Raw genomic sequence first — 25,630 nt, 5'->3', positions numbered from 1 at the left:
AATAACGAAATTTTTTTTTGTTTTTTTTTGGCTTTAATGTTCAAAATATTATGGAACTTAATAGTCCCGCCCACCCAAAGTAGGCGTGACCGAGAATAAATTTTTCGTTATTTTACTCAGAATCAATAACTCTAATAACGGTGAACTTTTGGGCGTTATTTGATTTTTTTTTGCTAAAATCGACATAAGACATTTATTATTATATATCTCATAAAAAAAACTAAAAACAAGTAAGAGTGCTATATTCGGCTGTGCCGAATCTTATATACCCTTCACCAAATTATACCTTAAAACTTTAAATATTTTTAGGTAAACAAAATTTAATTTTTTGGAAAAAAAATTTTTTCGATTGTTATTTTAATTTTTTTTTTGTTTTTTTTTTAAATTTTTTTTTTTAAATTTTAAAAAAATTTGTTTGTTTTTAATTTTTTCATTTTTGAAAAAAAAATTCTGGTTAAAATTTTTTTTTCCGATTTTGACCCATTGTAGGTCCAACTTACTATGGTCTTATATACGTTGCAAATGTCTTTGAAATATCTATCATTAGATATCCATATTGTCTATATTAATGCCTTAGTAATCCAGATATAGGTCAAAAATAGGTCAAAAATCGAGGTTGTCTTGATTTTTTCCTCATATCTCAGCCATTTGTGGACCGATTTTGCTGATTTTAAATAGCAAAATTCTCGAAAGCATGCCTGGCAGAATTATTGAAGATTTGGATCCCGAAGATATCTGGGGTCTTCAGAAAATTGATTTCAACATACAGACAGACGGTCAGCCAGACAGACGGGCATGGCTTAATCGACTCCGCTATCTATAAGGATCCAGAATATATATACTTTATAGGGTCGGAAATGAAAAATGTAGAAATTACAAACGGAATGACAAACTTATATATACCCTTCTCACGAAGGTGAAGGGTATAAAAATGCTTTAAATTAAAGTAACATAATAATTTTTCCTGTATGTAGACTTTCTTGGGCTACTGTATATTCTGCTTCGGTGGTTGAGAGGGCCAAAGTTGATTGACGTTTACTACACCAACTAATTACACCATTGTGTAAGAACGAATTGTTGTTTGAGAAGATTAGTAAATCGTCGACATAAACTGCTATAAAAAATATTGTATCATAAGAAACGTTGTAAACCTGTTTCCTTTAAGGCGTGGTTCAGTTTTCGGTTCCATTCACGACTTGCCTGCTTTAATCAATAAATTGCGTTGTTTAGCTTACAACCTTTATTTTCTATACTAAAGTTTATGCTATCTGGGGGTTCCATGTATATTTCCTCTGAAAGATCACCCTGCGGTTACTGCATCCATTTGCTCAACGTCTAGATCAAACTGTGATGCAACTGACAATAAGTACCTTATTGAAGTATACCGCACAACTGGTGAATATGTTTCTTCATAATCAATTCCTGGTTTCTGTGCACAACCTTTTACCACCAACCTTGTTTTGTATCTCATTATCTCCCCAATTTCATTATTTTTCAAATATCCATTTATTTGAATGGCTTTTTTTAGGGGGCAAGTCTACCAAAGTCCACGTTTGGTTATCTATTAATGCCTTTATTTCCTTTTCTATAGCTTGCTTTCAGTTTTCAGCATAATTTCTGTTTAAGGCTTCATGCTCTGTTACTGAATCATCATATGAATTTCCTCCACTGAATATGAATAGTAATCAGTAAATCATGAACGACGTACAATGGTGGTATAATTTCCAGCCAATTCTGTATCACTTTCGCTGTCGACTGTTTCATTTGGTACATAATCGGACGATTGATCTTCAACTACTGTAGAGACATCACTAATTTGATTAAACGAAAATTCTCCAAAGTTGCTACTTGTGTTATCAATGTTTACCTCTACTGAATCATTATCACCTTGATTCAAAAAATTTACCGTCTGATTTGTATAAGAATTTTTGATTTTATATTGTATATATTATATTTTTACTAGATGCCATCCATCTGGGTTCAATAGCCGATTATTTTACGACCTGTTTCTGTCTCTACTCTGGCTTTAAATTTTTCAAAACATGCAGGTACATCTATAAATGATATAAAATACTTAGCTTTGGCTATTGAAACCTCCTCCATAGGGCCGCAAAGATCCGAATGAACCAATTGAAGTAAATCAGTACTTTGAGTTTCTGTTTTTTTATACCCTTCACCTTCGTGAGAAGGGTATATATAAGTTTGTCATTCCGTTTGTAATTTCTACATTTTTCATTTCCGACCCTATAAAGTATATATATTCTGGATCCTTATAGATAGCGGAGTCGATTAAGCCATGTCCGTCTGTCTGTCTGTCTGTCTGTCTGTCCGTCTGTCTGTCTGTCTGTCTGTCTGTTGAAATCAGTTTTCTGAAGACCCCAGATATCTTCGGGATCCAAATCTTCAATAATTCTGTCAGACATGCTTTCGAGAATTTTGCTATTTAAAATCAGCAAAATCGGTCCACAAATGGCTGAGATATGAGGAAAAAACCAAGACAACCTCGATTTTTGACCTATTTTTTTACCTATATCTGGATTACTAAGACATTAATATAGACAATATGGATATCTAATGATAGATATTTCAAAGACATTTTCAACGACGTATATAAGACCATAGTAAGTTGGACCTACAATGGGTCAAAATCGGGAAAAAAAATTTTGAACCCGAATTTTTTTTTTAAAAAAAAAATTGAAAAAACAAAAAAAATTTTTTTAAAATTTAAAAAAAAAAAATTTTAAATTTAAAAAAAAAAAAATTTTTAAAATTTAAAAAAAAAAATTTTTAAATTTAAAAAAAAAAATTTTTAAATTTAAAAAAAAAAATTTAAAATAACAATCGAAAATTTTTTTTCCAAAAAATTCAAAAAGCAACTGGAAAAAAAATTAAATATTTTTGTTTACCTAAAAATATTTAAAATTTTGAAGTATAATTTGGTGAAGGGTATATAAGATTCGGCACAGCCGAATATAGCACTCATACTTGTTTTTTTTCAAATCAGAAAAATTGAGATGACCCATACGCTCATGCCACAATTGAATGTCACCCTGTGTGGCCACCATACACAGCTGATTTGTATTGTTCAATTTAAACATAATGGCGCATATTCATAAATCATAACTAAATTTGGAACTAGTAAAACTGAAACTAAAAAATAGTTCATAGATAGTTGTAGATCTTATTCACAATTCATAACTATCTTAGTTACTGCTTTGACATGTAGAGAAAACAAAATGTCGATAATATTTTGATCGATATATACTGTAATTAATTAAAAGGCTTATAAAGCTATTAAAAAACTATTTTTGTTCTCTAAAAAGTACATACAAAATTTATAGTTATAGTTTGTATGTAAATCAATTAAAATAAGGGCATGTAAAATTAAATTTTTCAATAGAATGTTGTTGACAAAAAAAAACACATCTCTAGATTATTTTCTTTTTGTATACATTAGAGTGACAGCCGATTTTTTTTTAGATTTCGAAGAGTGCCGGGTGGAATATTGAGACACTAGGCCTAAAAGATAAATGCTAAAAATTTGAGCCAAATCGGACAACGATTTCTGGACGCGCATCGAGGTCAAAGTTCAGATATATGCAAAATTTTACTATTTATATGGAATAAATAGGTGAAACTCGTTAACTTTCCTCATTGTTTTCTAGAAATATGTAGATTTATTTATATTAATGAATATTACATTAAAAAAAAATTTTAGAAATTAACACTGTATCTCCTTTGGGTCAAAATGACCCAAAAACTGTATTATCGCTAAAATTCGGAAAAAATGCAAATTTTTCTGTTTTTGTAAAAATTTTGCAACTAAATAAATATTTTTGCAATTGAATGCAAAAGAATCGAAATGTGTACGTAATTATCATTGTAATGAGATATAAATGACAAAATTTGGTTAAAAAATATTAAAGTTATTATAAATTCTCCAGACCATTAACGTGTTTCAGGCCACTTGAACAAAAAATTTAGGAAAAAAAATTAACATATTTCGAAAAAATTAAAATAAAAGTTAACTTTTATTTAATATATATCCGTATTTACTTGTGTATGAGTTTTTGTCTTCGTAGGGTAAAGTTAACCTATTCTTAGGTATGACCAAAAAAAAATATTTTTTTTAACGGCCGTTTCGAATCTCCATTTTCAAATTCTTAAAAATTTTGTTAAACAAATTTCAGAATTTTTTGATCATCACATTGGGATTTATTGAGATCATAATAGGAAATAAAAATATGAAAAAATTATGTCAATACCTCTTACAGTTTTTCCGTACCTGCGATTTAAATTTTGCGATTTTCGAGAAAAACTATTTTTTTGGCCATATTTTGGCGAATGAGACCAATTTCCTTACTGTTAATAATTTTAAGTAAAATCTGTTCAGAATATTATAGTCCAGGTAATTTTAAATATAGTCTGAAAGTTTTCCTAAAATCGGAAAACGTTAACCTATAAATCGGTCAAAGTCAATTTTTTTCAATATTTGGAATTTCTAATGAAAGGATAGCGAAATGTTATATATTTTAGGGCCGATTTTAATCAAACTTGAGGAAAATATACATTGGGCTATAGCATTTACAACAACAGTGCAAAAATGAATTTTAACCTTTTAGAGCACTTGGGGTCAAAATGGCTGTGTTTTTCGTGATTTTAAAAGTTGAGTGAAATTTGGACCCCAAGTGCTGCTAAGGGTTAATTTCCATGTTTGTCCTGTTATTTTATATTCTGGACTTTATGTTATATTTTCCTTAAGTTTCCTGAAAATCGGCGCAAAAATATATAACATTTCGCTATCTTTTCATTAGAAATTCCAAACATTGAAAAATTTAACATTTGACCTTCACGATATAAAGGTTAAAGTTTTCTGATTTTAGTAAAACTTTCAGACCATATTAAAAATTACCAGGACTATAATATTATGAATAGGTTTTATTTAAAATTTATAACAGTAAGGAAATTGAGCTCATTCGCCAAAATATGGACAAAAAATTAGTTTTTCTTGAAAATCGAGAAATTTAAATCGAAGGTACAGAAAAACTGTAGGAGGTATTGACATAATTTTTTCATATGTTTATTCTCTATTATGATCTCAATAAATCCCAATGTGATAATCAAAAAATTCTGAAATTTGTTTAACAAAATTTTTAAAAATTTGAAAATGGAGATTCGAAACGGCCGTTAAAAAAATATTTTTTTTTGGCCATACCTGCGAATAAGTTAACGGTATCCTAAGAAGACAAAAACTCATACACAAGTAAATACGGATATATTTTAAATAAAAATTAGCTTTTATTTTAATTTAACTTTTTTCCCTAAATTTTTTGTTCAAGTGGCCTGAAACACATTAGTGGTCTGGCGAATTTGTAATAACTTCAACATTTTTTAACCAATTTTTGTCATTTATATCTCACTACAACGATAATTACGTACACATTACGATTTTCTTGCATTCAATTGCAAAAGTATTTATTTAATATCAAAATTTTTACAAAAACTGAAAAATTTGCATTTTTTCCGAATTTTGGCGATAATACAGTTTTTGGGTCATTTTGATCCAAAGGAGATACAGGGTAATTTCGAATTTTTTGTTTTTAATATAATATTCATTAATATAAATAAATCTACATATTTCTAGAAAACAATGCGGAAAGTAAACGAGTTTCACCTATTTATTCCATATAAATAGTAAAATTTTGCATATATCTGAACTTTGACCTCGATGCGCGTCCAGAAATCGTTGTCCGATTTGGCTCAAATTTTCAACATTTATCTTTTAGGCCTAGTGTCACAATATTCCACCCGGCACTCTTCAAAATTTTAACAAAATTTTTTTTCCATACAACTGATTGTCACTCTAGTATACATGTATTAAAATAAAATCAATCAGCTGTTTTTTTGAATGTATTAGTAGTTGGCATTTAGTTACAACTTTACCCATGATTATGTGTTAACTAATTGTGCTGATAGTAACCAATTGTGAATAACTTAAATAGGTACTTAAAAAAGTCAACACTTGGTGATCCTTTATGAATATGCGCCAATGTCCTCAAGGAACGCTGCACATTGGTTGAAGAGTGGCCGAAATTCATATTTTTCATGTTCGACGATTTGGATAATTTTTTGGTATTTTGTTGTCAGATATCTGAATATTATGATTCCGTAATATTAGGCTGATATATTTATTATTTGTTTGGACAGACACGCTCGAAGTTCATATATGTTTGCTTGTTTAAAATGGCATGCAAATTTACTGTATATTCAATCTTTTGGTACAATCACAGTAAACTTATCATTTGACGTAAATGACAATTGTCATAGATGAGATTTGCATTAAAAAAAGTTGGAAAAAGTGCCATATAAAAAATTTCGTAGAACAAAATATAAACAACATCAAAATTTCAATATTCATCAACTTCAGTGGACTGCATCTTTTTAGCGCTGTGGAGCACTGTTTAATGAAAGATGTCCAATTACAGCTTGAAGTCTCAGCTAAAAGTTAAACAAAATTCAGCTGCTCCTACCTGTTCCTTTCCAAAAAAAACAGTAAAAACTATAAAGTGATAAAGTAAAAAATCATGAATGTTGTTGTTGCCATATGGCTGGTACTACATGCCTGTAACTGTGCAAAATTATAGCAGAAGCTATTCTGCCAATAGGTGTGTCTCTATCTAAAGGCCCTTATTCAATGATTTCATTTTTATTTTTTACATTTTAATTGATTATTTGTATCAGGTATGCTGTACGAGGAAGCTCAGGAAGCGAGGAATAAAGACTATAGAGCCTATAGATTACATCATTCGCGAAGAATTGGACGTGTAGCCACTAATGAAGACGTAATGCATAATCTTTTATTGTCTTCAGACCCATTTATAAATAGATTTTGCTCATAGCTGTAAATCAAAAAATTGGAGTACGATAATGATGTTAAAAAATTATTAAAAGACTATGCTTAAATTACTTATTCATGTTTTTTCTTTGGGAGATGGGTGTAAAAGTGGGCGGATCAGGTATATATTTTCAGGAGCCCATTCTACAATTATAATATTTATTTTTTGTGAAAATTGAGTTGATGCATTAAAAATCAAGGGAGTTATGCCACTTTTTCAATACAAGTTGTATGGGAAGTGCAGCCGCCCACTTCAAATTTCACATAAATGATTCTGAATGTTTAAAGATGCTATGTGCCAAAAAACAATGCCATAGGTCAAAATTTAATTTTCACTTTGTATGGGAGGTGGGTGTAAAAGTGGGCGTATCATTTTGATTTTTCAATTTTTTCTTGATTCAAACAAAAAATGCATATATGCCAAGGTTCATTGTCCTTCGACAACTTCTTCTATTTTTAGCCGCTCGTTCTATGAACTTCAACCAATGTGAGCTGTCGCGATGATCTGCACATCCTTCTTAATTGAGCATTTGTTTTTAACAAATTGAACAGTAAGGTCTATTTTCATCATTTGACTCACAACAGATTTACGGACATTATGATTGTTGAAAATTTTTTAAGTATTTCAAATTATAAAAAAACACATATTATTAATACCTTATTGTTAATTCCCAATTAGATTTTATGACACTGGGTAACACTTTGTTTACGATGTAAATGACAACTCTTATTATTTCCTTTTGATCTATTTTCTCATTCTCTGATTTGCAGTGTCACAGTTCACACTAAAATTCACATTTAATTTCTAATTAATTAATTAATACACCTTTAGACTTTTGAACCGCGAAATTGTTTTATTTCTAATAGTAATCGTACCAACACCTTCAACTTTAAGTTTTTGTTTATTTGCCACAAAGATCTCTTTTACATGAGATTCTTCAATTTCATTGAACCAGTCCCTTCTCATGAACATGTGTAAACTGGCACCAGAATCGATAAACCAGTCTGTTCTTTTTATTGCGCCAGCTGCAAACACCGTACAAAAACCAACTTCTCTGTTGTGACTTTATGTGTTGCAATTAAAACAACGAAACCCCTTTTTGGGTCTATCTTCTTTTTCATTTTAGCGAACAAAGCACGACCCTTTGTCGGTGTCTTGATGTCCTGAACTAACTTTTTTTGATGGAATCGCAAGATATTTTTACACCAGAGCTTTCAATGCCCATTATCATGGGTGCATATTCCTCAGGAAGGCCTGCTAGCTATAGTGTTCCAATCCATTCATCGCTCACTGACATATCCAATTTGTGAGCCGTTGACACAATTTTACTTACGTAATCTTCAATCGAATCAGAACTAGAAAAACTTGTGTTGATTAGTTGCCGCAACAATCAAACCCTCCTTGTAAGACCTGAATCCTGAAAAGCCGGTTTCAACTTATTCCACACTTCATGGGAAGTATTTGCATCTTCGATGTGCACATAATTTATATTGTATACCAGCAAAATAATTTTTGTTTTGGACTTGATGTCTACTCTCGCATGCATCCTGCTTGTTGCATGTTGCAGCAAGTTTTTCACTGCAAACGACCATGTGGCGTAGTTTTCTCGCCCAATTAATTTTTCAACGTTAAAACCCGTGGAGATCGACATATCCTAAAAATATCTTTAATTTGCTTAACTTCAGTTCCTTTTCACTTGTTTAATCAAGATCTTTGCCCATAACCTGTTGGGATATTTTAATAAAACAACTTGATTTCGGAACAATGTAAGGAATAAGACAAGTTTATTTAAGAAAGTATAAAAAGGAAGTTAGATGAGGTTTGTATAGAAAACGTAGTAACTTACAACAGGGTTGCATCAAGGATTAATTACATCAAGAATTAGAAAGTTGCCAAATTTTCAATTACCAACACTTTGCGATAAAGCAATAAATCTGAACAATTTCTGCCGTTTTCGATTTTTCATGATTTTTTTTTAAAAAAAATGGCTATTTTCACCTAAAACATATATTTTTTTACGTGAAAATAGCACTGAAGATAAGCTTCAATTTGTTATTATAACTACGAAACTGTGAAAATTTATATATAGCATGGGAAAAATGTTTTCAAAATTCAATCAATCGAAAGTAGAACATTAACTACTCAATTTTATGTACACTCAGGTCTCGTTTTATGCGATAGATGCGTTCCAAAAAAAAATCGCATTAATTGAATTCGCATAAAACGATACTCTAGCTTCATATAAAAACTAATATTTTTGTTATAAAAATAAATCACTGAAAATAACCGTTATAAAATGATTTTTATTTAAATTTGACCTTTATTCGTTTTCGTTGTTTTTTAATGGTTTGGTGTGAGATAAACAATTCATTTGTTCTTGTTCTTAATAACTGTTACTTTCTCTTTTATTTACATACAATAACATATTGTTAATATTTTTGACAAATTGTGGAAATAATATGATAAGTATGAAGTACTGAAGTTTGAGTAAAAGAAATGAGATTTTTTTTAAATTGTTATTAATCTTTTGATAAATTTTATATATTTAAGCGTTGATTTGCATCAAATGCATTTATGTGATTTATTTTTCATGTTCGCAAATAAAAGTTACAAGCTGACCTTTACAAAAAAATGTATTATAAATCACTCATCCAGATTATTTGTGTTTGTTTCTTTTCTGTTTCTCTCAACCCCAAACCTAAAATGTTTACGAATAAATCACTCTCTCAGTGATATATAAAAAAAAATTATTTTTAAATGGCTGCGAATGAGAATTTACCACTAAAATGAAAGTGAACCCGTTATTTTCGGTCTCTGACTTAAACTATAAAAACAAAACACGGTAAAAAATAAACAAAAATATAATATTAATTCATTAATTACAGGAAAATGATCCAAAAAATAAGCTAAAACATTTTTTAAGGAAATTCTGCAAAAATATGTATGACTAGCTGACCCGGTGCGCTTCGCCACCCCAATTAGAAGAATGAAATAGTACTATTAAGTCTCCCTTTGTGAATCTAATTGTAAATGTCTAATTTCATATTTCTGGGTCCATTATTATAGAAAATGCAAAAGAAAGTTACCACTAAAGTCACCTTTTGTGAATTCAAATTCATTCAGAATCATGTGTGCCTAATTTTAAATTTTTAGGTTTATTATTATAAAATATTCAAAAAGTACCATTGCAATAAACAAATAGTACCATTGATTATCACTTTTGAATTCGCATTCACTAAACCATAACCCGTCAAGTTTGAATTTTAAATTTGTATAGCCTTTCCTATATTATCAACTAATTTTGTGTCTATAACAATTAATATTTAAAAATTATCACAAAACCCAAAAAAAACGAAACCGCGGTTTTGAAATTCTTTGGTTTTTTGGAAACGCTAGGTCCATTATTATAGTAAATTCATAAAAGTACATATGAGAACAAAGAAAAAGTACCAAGAAGTATGGCCTTTCACTCACTTGGGACCATAGACGCCTAATTTCATATTTCTATGTCCATTATTACAGAAAATTCAAAAAGTACCATTAGAATATATAAAAAGTACCAAAAAGCCCCCACTTGTGGTTTCCCACTCACTCCCATATAAGCTTAATTTCATGGTTTTAGGTTAATTGGTGAAGAAATTACAAAAAGTACCATTCGAATAAAGAAAAAGTACCAAAAAGTCTATCCCTAGAATTCTCACTCACTTAGGACCATATATGCTTAATATCATGTTTCTAAGTTCATTGTTATAGAAAATTCAAAAAAGTACCATTAGGATAAAGAAAAAGTACCAAAAAGTCTCCACCTAGAATTCTCACTCACTTTAGAACATATACGATTAATTTCATATTTTTATGTCCATTATTACAGAAAATTCAAAAAGTACGCTACAATATATAAAAAGTACCAAAAATCAGGCACTTGTGGATTCCCACTCACTCCGGCCCATATAAGCTTTACTTCATGTTTCTAGGTTCATTGGTGAAGAAATTACAAAAAGTACCATTATAATAAAAAAAAGTACCATGAAGTATCCGCTTGAATTTTCACTCACATAGGACCATATACGCTTAATTTCATGTTTCTAGGTCCATTATTATAGAAAATTCAAAAAGTACCATTATAATATAGAAAAAGTACCAAAAAGCAGCCACGTGTGGATTCCCACCCACTCGGGCCCATGTAAGCTTTATTTCATGTTTCTAGGTTCATTGGTGAAGAAATTACAAAAAGTACCATTCGAATAATGAAAAAGTACCAAAAAGTCTTCCCCTAGAATTCTCACTCACTTAGGACCATATATGCTTAATTTCATGTTTCTAATTCCATTGTAATAGAAAATTCAAAAAGTACCATTAGAAGAATGAAAAAGTACCTATAGTTCATTTCTCACATTTTGGTACCTAAATATAATCCCTTATTTCTAACACTAAATTCACTCAGATACATATAAGCTAACTTTATTGTCGATAAGTGAAATAATTTAAAATGTTAAAAAAGTACCATTAGGAGAAAAGTACCAATTTCCCTTTTCCTCCTTGAACACCCCTCAAGTTTGAAATTTAAAAATATTCCATTTTGCAAATTGATTAAATCTGTGTGAATGTGCCCAATAATAAATATGTTTTAAAAAAGTACCAAACTGTTTACCCGGATTTGGACTAAAATTCACCATGGCACTCGAGTTCCTAAAAACAACCTGTTAGTTAATTTTTGTATGCATCCAGGAACCTATGTTAAAAAAATTATCAAAATCGGCTTAATAATTTGCAATAAAATGTATTTTCCGGATTTTATCCCCTTTTTGGTACCTTTTTTATCCCCATTGCGGTGGTAAAATTTTATTCAAATAAATTTCTGTATCGTGGTAGGAGCTCATAGTAAAATATTCGTATGGCTATGTCAAATTATAGAAAAACATATTTTATGAAAAAGTACCAAAAATAAACACAATTTTTATCCTTAAGGGTTCGAATTTCCAAAAAGTACCAAACTTATATTTTTTATATTTTGATAAGTAAAGAATACGATGCCAAAAAAGTACCAAAATACAGTTTTTACCCGTTTTCTCCCCTAAAAGGTTCGAATTTTGAAAAAGTACGAAACACCTGTCAGCTTATTTTTTGAATGTGGTAACATGCAATTTTAAGTTTTTTTTGTATCTTTATTAGTTTTGAAGATATAAGGTTACCGAATTTACCCGTTTTTGCCCTTTTTTACCCCCTAAACGTTCGAATTTCCAAAAATCCCTTCTTATCGGATCGTTTTGGGTAGGGAGGAACCCACAGTTAAAATTTCGTGATTCTAGCTTCAGCCTTTTGGGCAGTCAGTAACGTTACTCTTTTATATATATAGATTAATCTGAATCACTGAATAATTAATTGTCTGCATCGTTTTGGAATTGGTTCAACGTCACTTTCATCACTAGATGATATAATCATCAATATAATTTTCATTTAAAAAAAACATCTAAAATTTAAAAATCTGTTAAAATTCTAAAAAAATCGTTTATTTTAAAAATCGCTTAAATTTGAATCCGCATAAAACGAGATCTGAGTGTATATCAAACAAAAAAGAAAAATTTTGTGAAAATGAGCGAATTCACTTAATCTATATAAATAAAAATCAAATGTCGTTCGTTGGTAATTGCATCAGTTTTTACGGAAAGAAAAATTGATCACGCCCACTTTTTTCGGTATATCTAAAATTGGAAAATGGCTGCACCGATTTGGCTAATTTTTTGTTGAAATGTTCGTAGTAATCGAATTTAAGTTTGTACTGAAAGAAAAATTGACCACGCCCACTTTTTTCGATATATCTAAAATCGCAGAACGCCAGGACCGATTTGGGTAATTTTTTTTTTTGAAATATTCTCAGTAGTCCACAAAAGTTTTTTACAAATAGAAAAATTGTTCACGACCACTAATACGCCCACTTATCAAATACATCTGCAAATATGTAACCAAAGGCAGTGACATGGCTGAGTTAGTGCTGAGTGCTGTGAATTCCAACGATGACTCAATTTCAAATGGGCCGCTATGTTAGCAGTAACAGAGCAATTTGGCACATTTTTTTCATTTGCCATTCACCAATGAAATCCAAGTGTTGTTCATTTAGACGTTCATCTGGAAAATGGTCAATGAATGCAATTTACTGAGGAGAATGTATTACAAAGAGTTGTCGACATCCAACCAGATTTTTTGAAATGTGCCGAAATGATGACTTTGACCGGAATCAATCGTCAAAGAAATTTCAACGGCGGAAACATGGAATTCCAGTTACAGGTTTCCACCGATTTTTTCCACCGACGCATTAGGTCGCATTTACACAGTCCATCCAAGAATCTGTTTGCGTTTGCTATTAGTCAACGTTCGCGCTATTAGTCATTCCAAAATTTGCGAACTTTAAATGGTTAATAGTGTGACACGTATAGAGAAGCGTGTCAACGCTTGCGATTGTTAGAGAATGACACTCATTGGGATATGAGTGCTTTCGTCAAATGCTCATCAAATACGAACACTGTTTTCGATAATTATCTCAACATGTTTCCCATCCAAACCGACTGATTTGTGAAGCAAATGCAATGATGACATGTGTGATGATATTTTGCATCAGATGCATATTAGAAAACCAAATCCAAATTAGCAACTATGTGAGAAAATTTACAAAAAGGGGTTTGATATTAATTGAGGATATGTGCTTGATGATGTCGAACAAGGTATTATCACATTCACGATGCATTTAATCAATAGTTGCGACGCGAAAAACAATGTGATTGCGATGCGTTGAGGAATCAGTTCGAACAAACGTTCCACTGTTGAATCAACAACAAAAATATGCGTACGAGGGATTTTTTTAATCGATATAACAATATCTTAAGATTTCTTTAAATTTTTTAAATTGTATTACAATGATTGCTTCAGATAATATAGCAGGCTAGGCAAGTAAATCTTTTAAAGAAGAATGACACAGACTCATTTAAAATTTTTGATCTTACGAGTAATTCCTGATTATTTATTTAATTTTTTAAAAACATAATGTAACATTTTTGTATCAAAGTCTTAGTATATTTTCAAATATCAGATAAAAGAAAAAGTACCAATTTTCCACACCAGGGGTTCAATTTTGAAATCAAAGTAATTTCCTGATATTAGCATATTATAGACAATTCAAAAATTACCATTTTGAAGAAAGAAAGAAAAAGTACTATTTAATTTGGTTTAGTTCTCCTTTTTTAGTAGCATAATACCATTTACCAACTTTAATGTATATAAGCTAACTAATTTAATATATTAAAAGAATAGGTAATTTTCTTTATCCTCTTATACACCCGTCAAGTTTGAATTTTAAATTTGGGAAGCATTTCCTATCAACTGATTTAGTTTCTATAACACTTATCTATATAATTAAAAATCAAATGTCGTTCGTTGGTAATTGCATCAGTTGAGAACGGCTGGACCGAATTGGAAAATTTTTTTTGTCAAAGGTTCGTCATAGTCCAACTTAGGTTTTTACGGAAAGAAAAATTGACCATGCCTACTTTTACGCCCACTTTTTTTGATTTATCTAAAATTGGAAAACGGCTGCACCGATATGGCTAATTTTTTTTCAAATGTTCGTAATAATCCAATTTAAGTTTTTACTGAAAGAAAAATTGACCACGCCTACTTTTACGCCCACTTTTTACGATTTATCGGAAAACGGCTGCACCAATTTAGCTAATTTTTGTTAAATAATCGTAGTAATACAATTTAAGTTTTAACTAAAACAAAAATTGACGACGCCCACTTTTTTCGATATATCTAAAATCGCAGAACGCCTGGACGGATTTGGGTAATTTTTTGTTTAAATGTTCGCAATAGTGCACAAAAGTGTTTTACAGAAAGAAAAATTGTCAAATACATCTGCAAATATGTAACCAAAGGCAGTGAGTTATTGCGGAGAATACCAACGATGAAGTCAATCAACTTGAAATAGGCCACTATGTTAGCAGTAACGAAGCAATTTGGCGCATTTTTCATTTGCCATTTTTGTTCATTTAGCCGTAGATCTGGAAAATACCAAAAAGTGAACTGAGAAGAATGTATTACAACAGTTGATCGAACGCCATCTACAATATTGACCAGATGTTTAGAAATGTGCCGAAATGATAAATTTGCCCGAACGCTGCTATACTCCGAAATGCCGAGATATTACTTGGAATCATTCAACAAAGAAATTTCAACGGTGGAAACAAGGAAATCCACACTAAGGGAAAAAACGTCTAAAATCAAGATTTTACGTCCAAAATCAAAACATTTCAATCTTAATAGTCTGTTAAATGCGAAAATTCTTAATTCAAAAATAAAATCTTATTTTTTTACGATTGCTTATTTTAAGATCGTATTTAAGATTGTGTTCTTATTTACAATCTTAAATTAAGAATACATTTTGCAAAATTTAAGAATGTAATCTTAACGAAGTTCTTGTTAAAAATCTTAATTTAAGATTGTATTCTTAAATTGTTAAGAATGTAATCTTAATAATTAATATTAAACAAATTGAATTAGAATGTCGAAATAAATGTATTATATTTGTATTTATATTTAATGTATTATATTTACATATTTATGTATTTAAAAAAACGCAATTATATTATAATACATACTTAAAATTATATCAACTTTGGTCTTACATATGTTCCCTCATTATTGATTAAATATAAATGAAAAGGAAGGCTAACAAAATCAGAAATTTTAATTATATAAATTTTACTAAGTAAAGAACCAACTTCATAGGATTGGAAGTGTTTATCGAACTCTTTTAAGGATTGCGTTGCAAATAACATAAACTTCTTCGTTTTGAATTAACAATTTTAATCTGAAATTTGTAAGGGAAAATAACTTAATCTGAAATCGAAAACAACTTTCTCACCAATTCCGGCACTCTTGAATGACTTCGTAGTAACTCAAGACTTCCTATTTTTGCCAAAACTTTCTGGAGCACACTGTATGTGAGTTTCCATTTATGACAAACTTCCTCCCAATCAGTATAGTTTATAAGCAGCTGCAACTGATTCATCAATTTCAGAACTTTGCATTTGATTTGTTGATCCCATTTCAGCAATTTCTTCTTCATCCAAACGAGATGAGCTTGTATCTAGGCTATTGTTGTTGAATGATGCAGCTTTAATAATAATTTTGTAATAAAATCTATAACGAAATTACCTTAAGTTCATTCTCAGTGGGAAAAACTTCGCAAATATCGGCCAAGTATGAAAGTGTATCCTTTCTTACGGCGTTCTGCTCAGATGATATTGTCCATCAGCCAGCGTCAAGAAATCTTCACTCATAGATATACTTATAAGAACTAGTTCGTATGAGTTCTGATTTTCTATTAATAATTAAATATTTTGTTCACTTTTTTTAAACACGTCTACTTCGATCAGCGTTTTGCAATTTATAACACAACAAGCTTTCATTATTGTCAAATTTCTAAAAAATCAAGAATTCAATCTAAACTTTGAGAATATGTTCTTAAATTCAAAAATACAATCTTAAAATTAAGATTATGTTCTTGATTTTTAGAATGCGTTCTAGAAATCAAGAAATTATTCTTAAATTTGAGAACGTAAATCTTACTGACCATAATTTAAGATTAAAACTTGAAAAAGTTTGCAATCTCCATTCAAGAATTTTTTCTTAAATTTAGATCGTCATATTTCTCTTAGTGCAGTTCTTGATTTCCCCTATTCATTTTTATACGACGCATTAGGTCTCATTTACACAGCCAATCCAAGAAACGATGAGTTTTTCTATTTGCGTTTGCTATTAGTCAACGTTCGTGGCCCAACATCATTCCGAGATTTACGAACTATAAATGTTGAATTGTGTAACGTATAGAGAAGCATGTCAACGCTTGCGATTGTTAGATAATGACTCTCATTGGAAGTACTCCCTCGGAGATGCAGTGCTTTCGTCAAATGCTCATAAAATACTTATATCTCATATTGAGATAAACCGACTGATTAGTGAAGTACAAAGATGCCATGTGTGATGATATTTTGCATCAGATGCGTATTAGAACATCAAATCCAAATTTGCAACTGGGCGAGGAAATTTTTCATCGAGGCTTTGATATTAATTGAGGACATGTGATTGATGATGTCGAAAAAGGTATTATCTGAGTTAGGCATGACAGCTCCCAATCAATGAAAATCCAACATGCAGCATTTCCATGAACAGTGCGATGTCCAAAATTTTGCAGTAAGCAAACTGATCGTTTGGGGTGATTGCAATGGTGTATAAAAAGTCTTTGGTGGCATTAGACGAAACGTTGCAATATTTACGAAACAATCAACGCGGGTATTGACGTGCGATGATTCTGTTGGCAGGTGATTTTCAGCAAACATTGCCAGTGATTCCACGGTCAACGCAAACCGATGAATTTAATGCATGTTTGAAGTCGAACATTTTGTGGAAACACGTCAAGAAACTAAAATTGACTGTGAACATGTGTGTCGAGCTGCAGAACGATCAATCTGGAGAAGTATTTTCCAAACAATTGCTGGACATTGGCAACGAAAAATCCTGATTGACATTTCGAACGGCTGCTTTTAATTTCCCATCTAAACATTGCACAAAATTACAAAAATCATGATTGGTTGCACTAACGTGCTATATTGGATTCGAAAAACATTGATGTCGACGAATTGAATTTTAAGATTGAAAGTGATACTGCTGTCGAATATGTCGAATGATGACATACAAATCGGTGGATTCTGTTACTTCCCAAGAAGATGTCTTCAACTATCCAACTCGCTGGAATTACCAGGATTACCGCATCCAACTGAAAGTCTGATCGGTCCACGTCTTTGTAATGGCACACGACTTGCGATAAAAAACCTGATGCATAACGTCATCGAAGCAACAATACTTAAAGGAAGTACAAAGGACAAGACATTTTGCTTCCTATGGCTCCATATGTCGCCTTTTGCCGTATTGGAACACCATCAGCATTATTTGGTTACGTGCCAGACAACAACAAAAAATGTCGTGTATCATAGAGTATTGCAATGAACGAAATTATGATATCACAGCAAAGCAATCAAAAAAAGTATTTCTTTATTTTAATTGGTTACCTGAACATCGATATTTCAATCAAAATGTAAATAGAACACCATAAGATTCGTTGTACATACACATCTGCTCAAAATAATAGATACACCAAAATTTATTTTTTAAAAACGAAAAAAAAATAATGGTATATTGTAAAATTATAAAAAAAATTCAGTCGATTTTTATTTATAGTTAAAAGGAGAGTAAAAAACAAAAACAAAATATTTCATAATTAATAATAAATATTATAAAGTAAATTAAATTTCTTAAATTTCGAAAAATTTGGTGCTCATAATAATAGATACATTTTTAAAAATTCTTATTAAACAAAAGCTAATAAATTTTATCTTAAAAAAATTAGTTTATTATTAAAGTAAAGCTAGTATCCAGTATATCCACCTTTGTTTTGTAAAACTTTCTCCACTCTTCTGGGCATACTGGATATCAAGTTCTGACACTTCTCCAATTGAATCTCGTACCATATTTTTTGCGTTTTCTCCCATAAATCGTCTTTATTTTTGAAAACTTCCTTCGAAAGCCTTATCTTTAATTCACTCCACAAGTTTTCTATTGGGTTTAAATCAGGGGATTGGCTGGGCCAGCTTAAAACAGGTACGTTATTCTCCAAGAACCAGTTTTTAACTAATCTTGAACTATGTTTTGGGTCGTTGTCCTGCTGGAATGTCCATATTAATGGCATATTTTCCGATGCATATGGAAGCATTACGTTTTCCAATATGTCTCTATACCCACTAGCATTCATGGTATCTTCTATTCGGAATATCGGACCAACACCATTCCATGAAAAGCAACCCCAAACCATTATGTTTCCCCCGCCATGTTTTACCGTCTTTTTTGTAAATTAAACGTGGAATTCTTTTCCTTTTGGTCGGCGTACATTTCTTTGGCAGTCGTTTCCAAACAAATTTATTTTTGTTTCGTCGCTCCATAAAATATTTCTCCATTTTTTTTCGCCTTCACACCCGGACCATTGTAAGTGCTCTTTAGCAAATTCTAATCTTGTCTTGATATTTTTTTGGCGCATTAGTGGCACTTTTCTGGCAATTCTTCCCGGCAATTTAGCTTGTAAAAGACGACGACGAACTGTTTGTGGAATGATTTCGTTACATAGCTCCGCAGAAATAGCTTTCGATGATATGAAAGGGTCTTTTTTAACCATAAGGACGATCCGCCTATCTGTTTCTGGACTGGTTTTCTTTGGTCTACCGCGAGTTTCTCTTTTTTGTTTTTTAGATAAAGCATTTTGGACAAAATGTAAAGATCTTCCTATGCTCTTTGCTATTTCCCGTAATGATTTTCCTTGATTTCTCATCGTTTGAACAATTTTTTTCTCATCTTCGGTACAATGATGATTTCGTCCCATTTTCTTCAAAAGAGTCCTATTTTTTATAAAATTGTTGCTAAAATTTAAATTATACTTACTGTTTCACGTAAATAGGAACAAAAAATTGCACAAAAAAAAAATTGTATATAAACAAATTACAAATTACTGATGTGTATCTATTTTTATGAGCAAATAATTTTTTGTAATTCAAATAAATTCGTTTTTAAAAATCAACATGAAAGCAAATAGTTGCCAGATTTTTGACTGACATGACATTGCCAGATAGAAATTTTAATAATATGATGTATTCTTAACGCTTGCGAGGAAATTTTCAATGTTACCGCCATTTAAATTTTTTCCAATTAGGTGTATCTATTATTTTGAGCAGATGTGTACATATTTTAAAATCAAATGTCAATCAAACATTATCATTCAAAAATCCTTTTTTTCGCTTTTTTAATATTTTTACACATTTTAAACAGCTTCTCACAAATCGAATTTTTTTCTAATTTGGACAACGTCTGTCGGGTCAGCTAGTTGTGAATAAATTCGAAAAGTATCAATCGATTTTTATGATTGATATCTTATTTTGTTGCTATTATATGTGTGTTTGCGATAAAGAAATAAACCAGAACAATTTCTGACGTTTCCGATTTTTCATGAGTATTTTATAACACAAAAATTTACAATTTTCTTGTAAAAAACATACAGTGACCGACAAAAGTCTACGTACGACCATTATTTTCGTAACTCGCGGACTTCTAAACCATAATAAGTAAAAGTAATGATGCAGTTTTATTTCAAATGCATTTTTAGTAATATATCAAAAAAATATCGCTAAATTTATAATTAATTTAAACAATTATTTATTCACAAAAAATTAAATATGTTGACAAAAGTCTACATACGATCTGTACACTAAATAAACATTTTTCAGCGAATACAAATTTTCATTACATTCAATATTTCGTTGGGCCACCACGAGCATCTACAAACGTCTGGGCATAGAAGTAACTAAATTTTCCAGTTCTGCGGACGTTATATTTTGCCATTCTTCTGGAAGCTTCTCCTTTAACATTGGTTCACAAGTAATAAGATGTTTTCGGATGTTCCGTTGTAGAATTTCTCACACGTGCCCAATAACATTTAAGTGCGGGCTTTGAGGTGGTGTGTACAATTGTCGTGGAGCATGGTAGAGTAGCCAATCTTCGACAATTTGAGACGTATGTTTCGGATCGTTATCTTGCTGAAAAATCCAACTTTAACCAAGAATTAAAATATCAACGGATGCTCTCAAATTTTGTTCCAATATGGATTTGTACTGATAACGATCCATATTATCCTCAATAAACACTAACTTTCCCACTCCAGAAGCAGCGACAGTAACCTAAACCATCACACTGCCACCACCATGCTTAACTGTAGCGAGTAAGTTTTTCGGATCCATTGCTGGATTTGTTTTGCGCCATACTTTATCTCTCCCATCAATTCCAAATATGTTATACTTCAACTCATCAGTGAACAAAACTAGCTTCCAGAATACCATGTCCTTTTCAAAGTGATTTTGGGCGAATTCCAAACGAAGTTTACGATCCGTTCGCTAATTTACGAGGAGTTCTGCTTTAATTACCATTATTATTTAAGGTTCTTTGAATTGTTCGTGGATAAACAATATCTTCTGATCTTGTTGCGAGTTCTTCGGCCAATTTTGTGGTATTTACTTTTGGGTTTTTGTTGACTTCTTTTAAAATGAAGATTACTTCTCTACGATGTAGTTTCTTTGGGCGACCACTTCGCGGCTTGTTTTTAACTGTACCAGTGTTTTCAAAGTAACTGAATATTTCTTGAACCGTAGACTTAATAAATTACATTGATTATCTGTTAGTATTAAAAAAAAACAGGACATGCTGTGGTCGTATGTAGACTTTTGTCAATGTTTTTTTTTATTGTTTTTTATGAATAATTTTGCAAGTTTACATTGCAACAACATTTTTTTTGGTGCATAGCAATAAAAATAGATTTCAAACAAAACTGCATTATTATTTTTTTATTTACCGGGTTTTCTCTCATAAAGTGGCAAAAATTGTGGTCGTACGTAGACTTATGTCGACCACTGTATTTTATGCTTCAATTTGTTATTATAACTCCGAAACTACTGAGCCGATTAAAACGCAATACATATAAAAACCGATTAAAGGTTATGTAAATTTAAACTTTTCTAGGTTTATTTGAATAGTATGGTAATAACCCTTTTTGAGTTATCATAAATTATGTGGAGAAACGTCTCCATAGAATTTAAAATTTGGACCATATTTGTACTACTGGAACCAAAATACATCATTTTTACATTTGTACTTATTTTTACATTTTGTAGACAGAGATGGCATGTCTTATTAACTTATTTGAATACAAAAATACAGCTGTAAACAATCGTTAAAAATAAATTACTGAATCACACTATCGTTACTGCAAGCGAATATTTATGTCGACAAATATTACGATTGTCGGGTTGTTAAAAGTTAGTGAATCGCACTACAGATATGTGCCGAACAATTTTAATTAGCATTAATAATTAAGTTAACTTTATTACAGTTGGATATCTTACCATCTAGTTCTTTTTTATCAGATTTTGATTTTGTCCTTGGTGATGATGATGATACTATTAACGAAGTTGAAGCACCTTGTGTTTCTTGTAAACTTGGAATGGCAGAAGTTGAAGCAGCTTGATTTTCTGAAGATATTGTTGCTTCGGGCCCTATTATTGTTTTATTTGTTACTTCTGCCGAAGTCTTTAATTGTCATTTAACCAACTCAACTGTCAGAAACCTTTTTAGGCGCTCAAAATACTGTGAATGCAGTTCCACATCATTATGACCAGCTCCCTGTAAATATATAACAAATATATGTAATTAAAAACTTAAAAAAAACAAGTAACAAATCTGTTGAATCTTCTTTGTGTAATATTTGTATATATCGCTTTTATTATTCTTTAAATAACATTGACAAATCGCAACAAGTTATATCTAATACATATGTACATTAAGGTTACATTTATTCTGGCGACATCATCCAATTCTAAAATCGTGTAAAGCGCGAAAAAACTAAGAAGAAAAAAACAGCAAATGCATTGAAGTTTTGTATATGGGTAATTCCATGTATATGTCTATCACGACTGAAAAATAAAAACGTATACATAATTGTGGGTGAATAAAACACGAACTACTATTTATTATTTATCTATTTTTATTTAATTGATATTAAAAGGAATTTACATTTAATTTATTAAAAAACTAGAAAGCTAAAAAACTGTGAAACAGCAAAAACGGCACGAGGAATTAAATTCTGTTTTCGTCTGCCAACTCGTTTGTTTCCTTCTGACGCGTTGCCAGACTGTCGGTCTTGTAAAACAGGCAGGCTGGGTGCTGAAACATTCACTCCCTCTCCAGTGACAAAATGAGGATCTGATTGGAACGATATTCTATAGGCGTTGGACTACGTTGCACAACATTCGTGGCTGCTGAAATTTGAGCAGTAGATGACGTACTTTGAGACGTAAAATGTGTACTTTGTTGATCTGGTGGTGTGTTGGGAATTTCTAAAGTGGTGTCTTGCTGAGTATCATTTATGATGAAAGCTGCTTTCTTTGATTTGAATTGTATATAACCGGTCTCCTAGAACAGCATCAGTATGTAGAAAGACGTGAGTGCAATCATGGAGATTTTTCAAGATAAACATATTGCCGTTATTGTGACGAGCTGTTGGTGTAGGACGCAAAAGATGAAAATATTCTCGTAGTTTTTGTAAAAATTCAGAAGGATAATCGTCTTCGTCAAAGAAATCATTCGAAAGACGCAATAAACCACCATAAATTAATCGGAAGCCATAGATGATCTGTGACCTTTCAACCATACCGTTGGATTGAGGATTGTAGGCAGTTGTTCGTGAACGCTTTGAACCAGCATTAAGGCGAGACAATACATCCGCCTCTGTATTTTCAGATGTAATCAATTGTCGAGGCGAAGCTTTCTCCGATTTTTGAGAAAATTCATAAACTAGTGGTTTATGATCAGTCTTAATCACAAAATGTCGTGCTTCAAGCTTGTCATAAATCAATTTATACAAATTATCAAGTACGCTAACACAACTTATGCCGCTGCGCAGCATCCAGGAAAAACAATTTCAGCGTTGTTGTGAAATTTGTTAAAATCTGTTTCTTAGAATTTGCGTAAATGCTGGGTGGGTGAATAAAACACGATTATATAACACTAAACAAATATTTATTATTTATCTATTTTCATTGAATTGATATTAAAGAGTGAGTCAAAAAACTAATACACACTATTCCAGCCAAAACTTATCCTTGGTCCAACATATTATTTTTTTAATCACGTCAGCTTTTAAAAATATGTCAGATATTATCTTTTCTAAATCATTAATATTCAATTGTTACTTCGGTCAACATATTATATTTAAAACTTTTCAAAAAAATCCAATATGGACGTTCAAAAAAATAGCAAAAGATCTGAAGGTTCACGTTTCACGGTTTCCAAAGCAATTAAACAGTATAAGGAAGACTTGAATATTGAAAGAAAACCTGGATCAGGAAGAAAAAAAAAGGTATAACATAAATTGTTAAAGCAAAATATGTCGAACAACTCGAAGAGCACCGAAAACTTTTATTAGAAAAGCAGCTTGTAAAGTTAAATGCACTAATCCTTTTGTGCGCAGATCCAAAGCTAATACTGGGTTGAAGTCGTATAAAGTTCCTGCACGCATCACGTTAAAGATCTTAGAAGCAAAAGAAGGAGCGACAAAAATTAGGTAAAATTTTATAAAAAAAGTACACATGTTGTGTGATGGATGATAAAACATATCAAGCCCTTTGCGCGAAATTATCGTATGTTACATTTTTACATAGTAAAATATCATATTTCAACAAATTAATAAGAGTATTGTACCCTCTAATAAATAGAAAATCTCATTATCACTAATAGCTATTTAGTGGTGAGTTGAAAAATAACAGCCTCACTAAGCAATAGTGGTAGTGGTACAAGAAAGTTTTTCACTAAAATTTATTTAGTGGTAGTGAAAAACCTTTTTTTTTACAGCTTAGTGGAAAGTTTTTTTTCTCCACTAACAGGATAGTGGAAAAATATAATCATTCACTAATGTTAATGGAACTCAAATACATATCATTATATTGAATTATTTTATACATTTTTTTATTTTTATTATTTATTAAATTAATTAATACTAATATTAAAGTAGTAACAAAATTAAAAAAAAAACAAAATGAAATATTAATACAAAAAAATAAGGATGTTTCATCAATATATTAATATACGAAATCAAATTAAATATCCAGCAAAAACTTTACTTACTTAGTAACCCAGCAAGTAATATTGGAGCCAAGGCATAACTACTTATTATTTGACTGAAACACTACTTACCTTTGTTCGAGATTTTTAAAAAATTCATGGGTCAAGTTCATGGTCAATGTACTTACAATCAGTTAAGAAATAAGGTAAATTCACAACAAGAACATGTAGCTAAAACAAAAACCAAAAATATTGGCTTGTATGGGAGTCGAAGTCACATTATTTGCTTGTGTTTGATAGTCAAGCTGCTAACTCACTGCTCCATGTACGAGTTATTTTATTGTAAGTTAGGAGAAGTACCTTCTCAAGAAACATAGACAGGATGTCGCTAGATTTGAAAGAATCTACGGACCTGTAAGTGTACTCTTGGGGGAGTCTTCTCCTGTTGAGCAGCAAGTGGTAGCTGCTGTCGATCTGGCTGACACCCAAAAGGGTATAAGGTCGACAGCTCCAACCACTAGCAGTGCGGTAAGAACTAAGGAGGGGGGCTCTTCTACCATCCTACAAATCGGTGCTTCGGCTAGAGCTGTGGATGGTAACAAGAAGCCTCCCATAAAGGTGTCAGGTGCGAAGGGAGTGAAGAATCCTCCGGCCGATTCTCTTAAGGGTGCCCGTATGGGTAACATTAAGGGAAACGGATCCGTTGGTCCTCAAACCTCGTCATCAAAGGCACCAGGATGCAGCAAGGCTTCGGGGAACGCTGGTGTAACCCCATCTAGCACTCTTAAGGGTACCCAAAAGAAGACCATTAAGAGGGCTAGATCTGGGGACGACCAGCCTACCTCGTCAACAAAGAAGCTCAAGAAGTCCCTGAGTCAGGACGTATATCTTCAGGCAGCGATAATTGATCGGAATAATCTGGATGGGAAGATCAGTACCGATCAATGGCAGCTGCTTGAGGCTAGACTCTTGGA

At 31.4% G+C, this 25,630-nt stretch overlaps 1 protein-coding gene across 2 annotated transcripts in view; it reads right to left on the bottom strand.

The window, feature by feature from the left end:
* Positions 1-25,630, bottom strand: part of LOC135963217 (alpha/beta hydrolase domain-containing protein 17B-like) — a 149,528-nt gene that overhangs the window by 28,378 nt on the left and 95,520 nt on the right. Inside the window, exon 4 of one of the 2 annotated variants that reach the window (XM_065514984.1) lies at positions 21,944-22,220. In XM_065514984.1, coding sequence (XP_065371056.1) covers positions 22,137-22,220 — 84 coding nt within the window. In that variant the 3' untranslated portion in view covers positions 21,944-22,136. Of the gene's footprint in view, positions 1-21,943; positions 22,221-25,630 lie in introns of those variants that run through there. The other variant, XM_065514983.1, reaches the window with a different exon arrangement.

The sequence above is a fragment of the Calliphora vicina genome, chromosome 1 (assembly GCF_958450345.1).
Source record: "Calliphora vicina chromosome 1, idCalVici1.1, whole genome shotgun sequence".
Lineage (NCBI taxonomy): Eukaryota > Metazoa > Arthropoda > Insecta > Diptera > Calliphoridae > Calliphora > Calliphora vicina.
The sequence above is the reverse complement of the archived record's forward strand: the minus strand, read 5'-3'. Positions and strand labels throughout refer to the sequence as shown.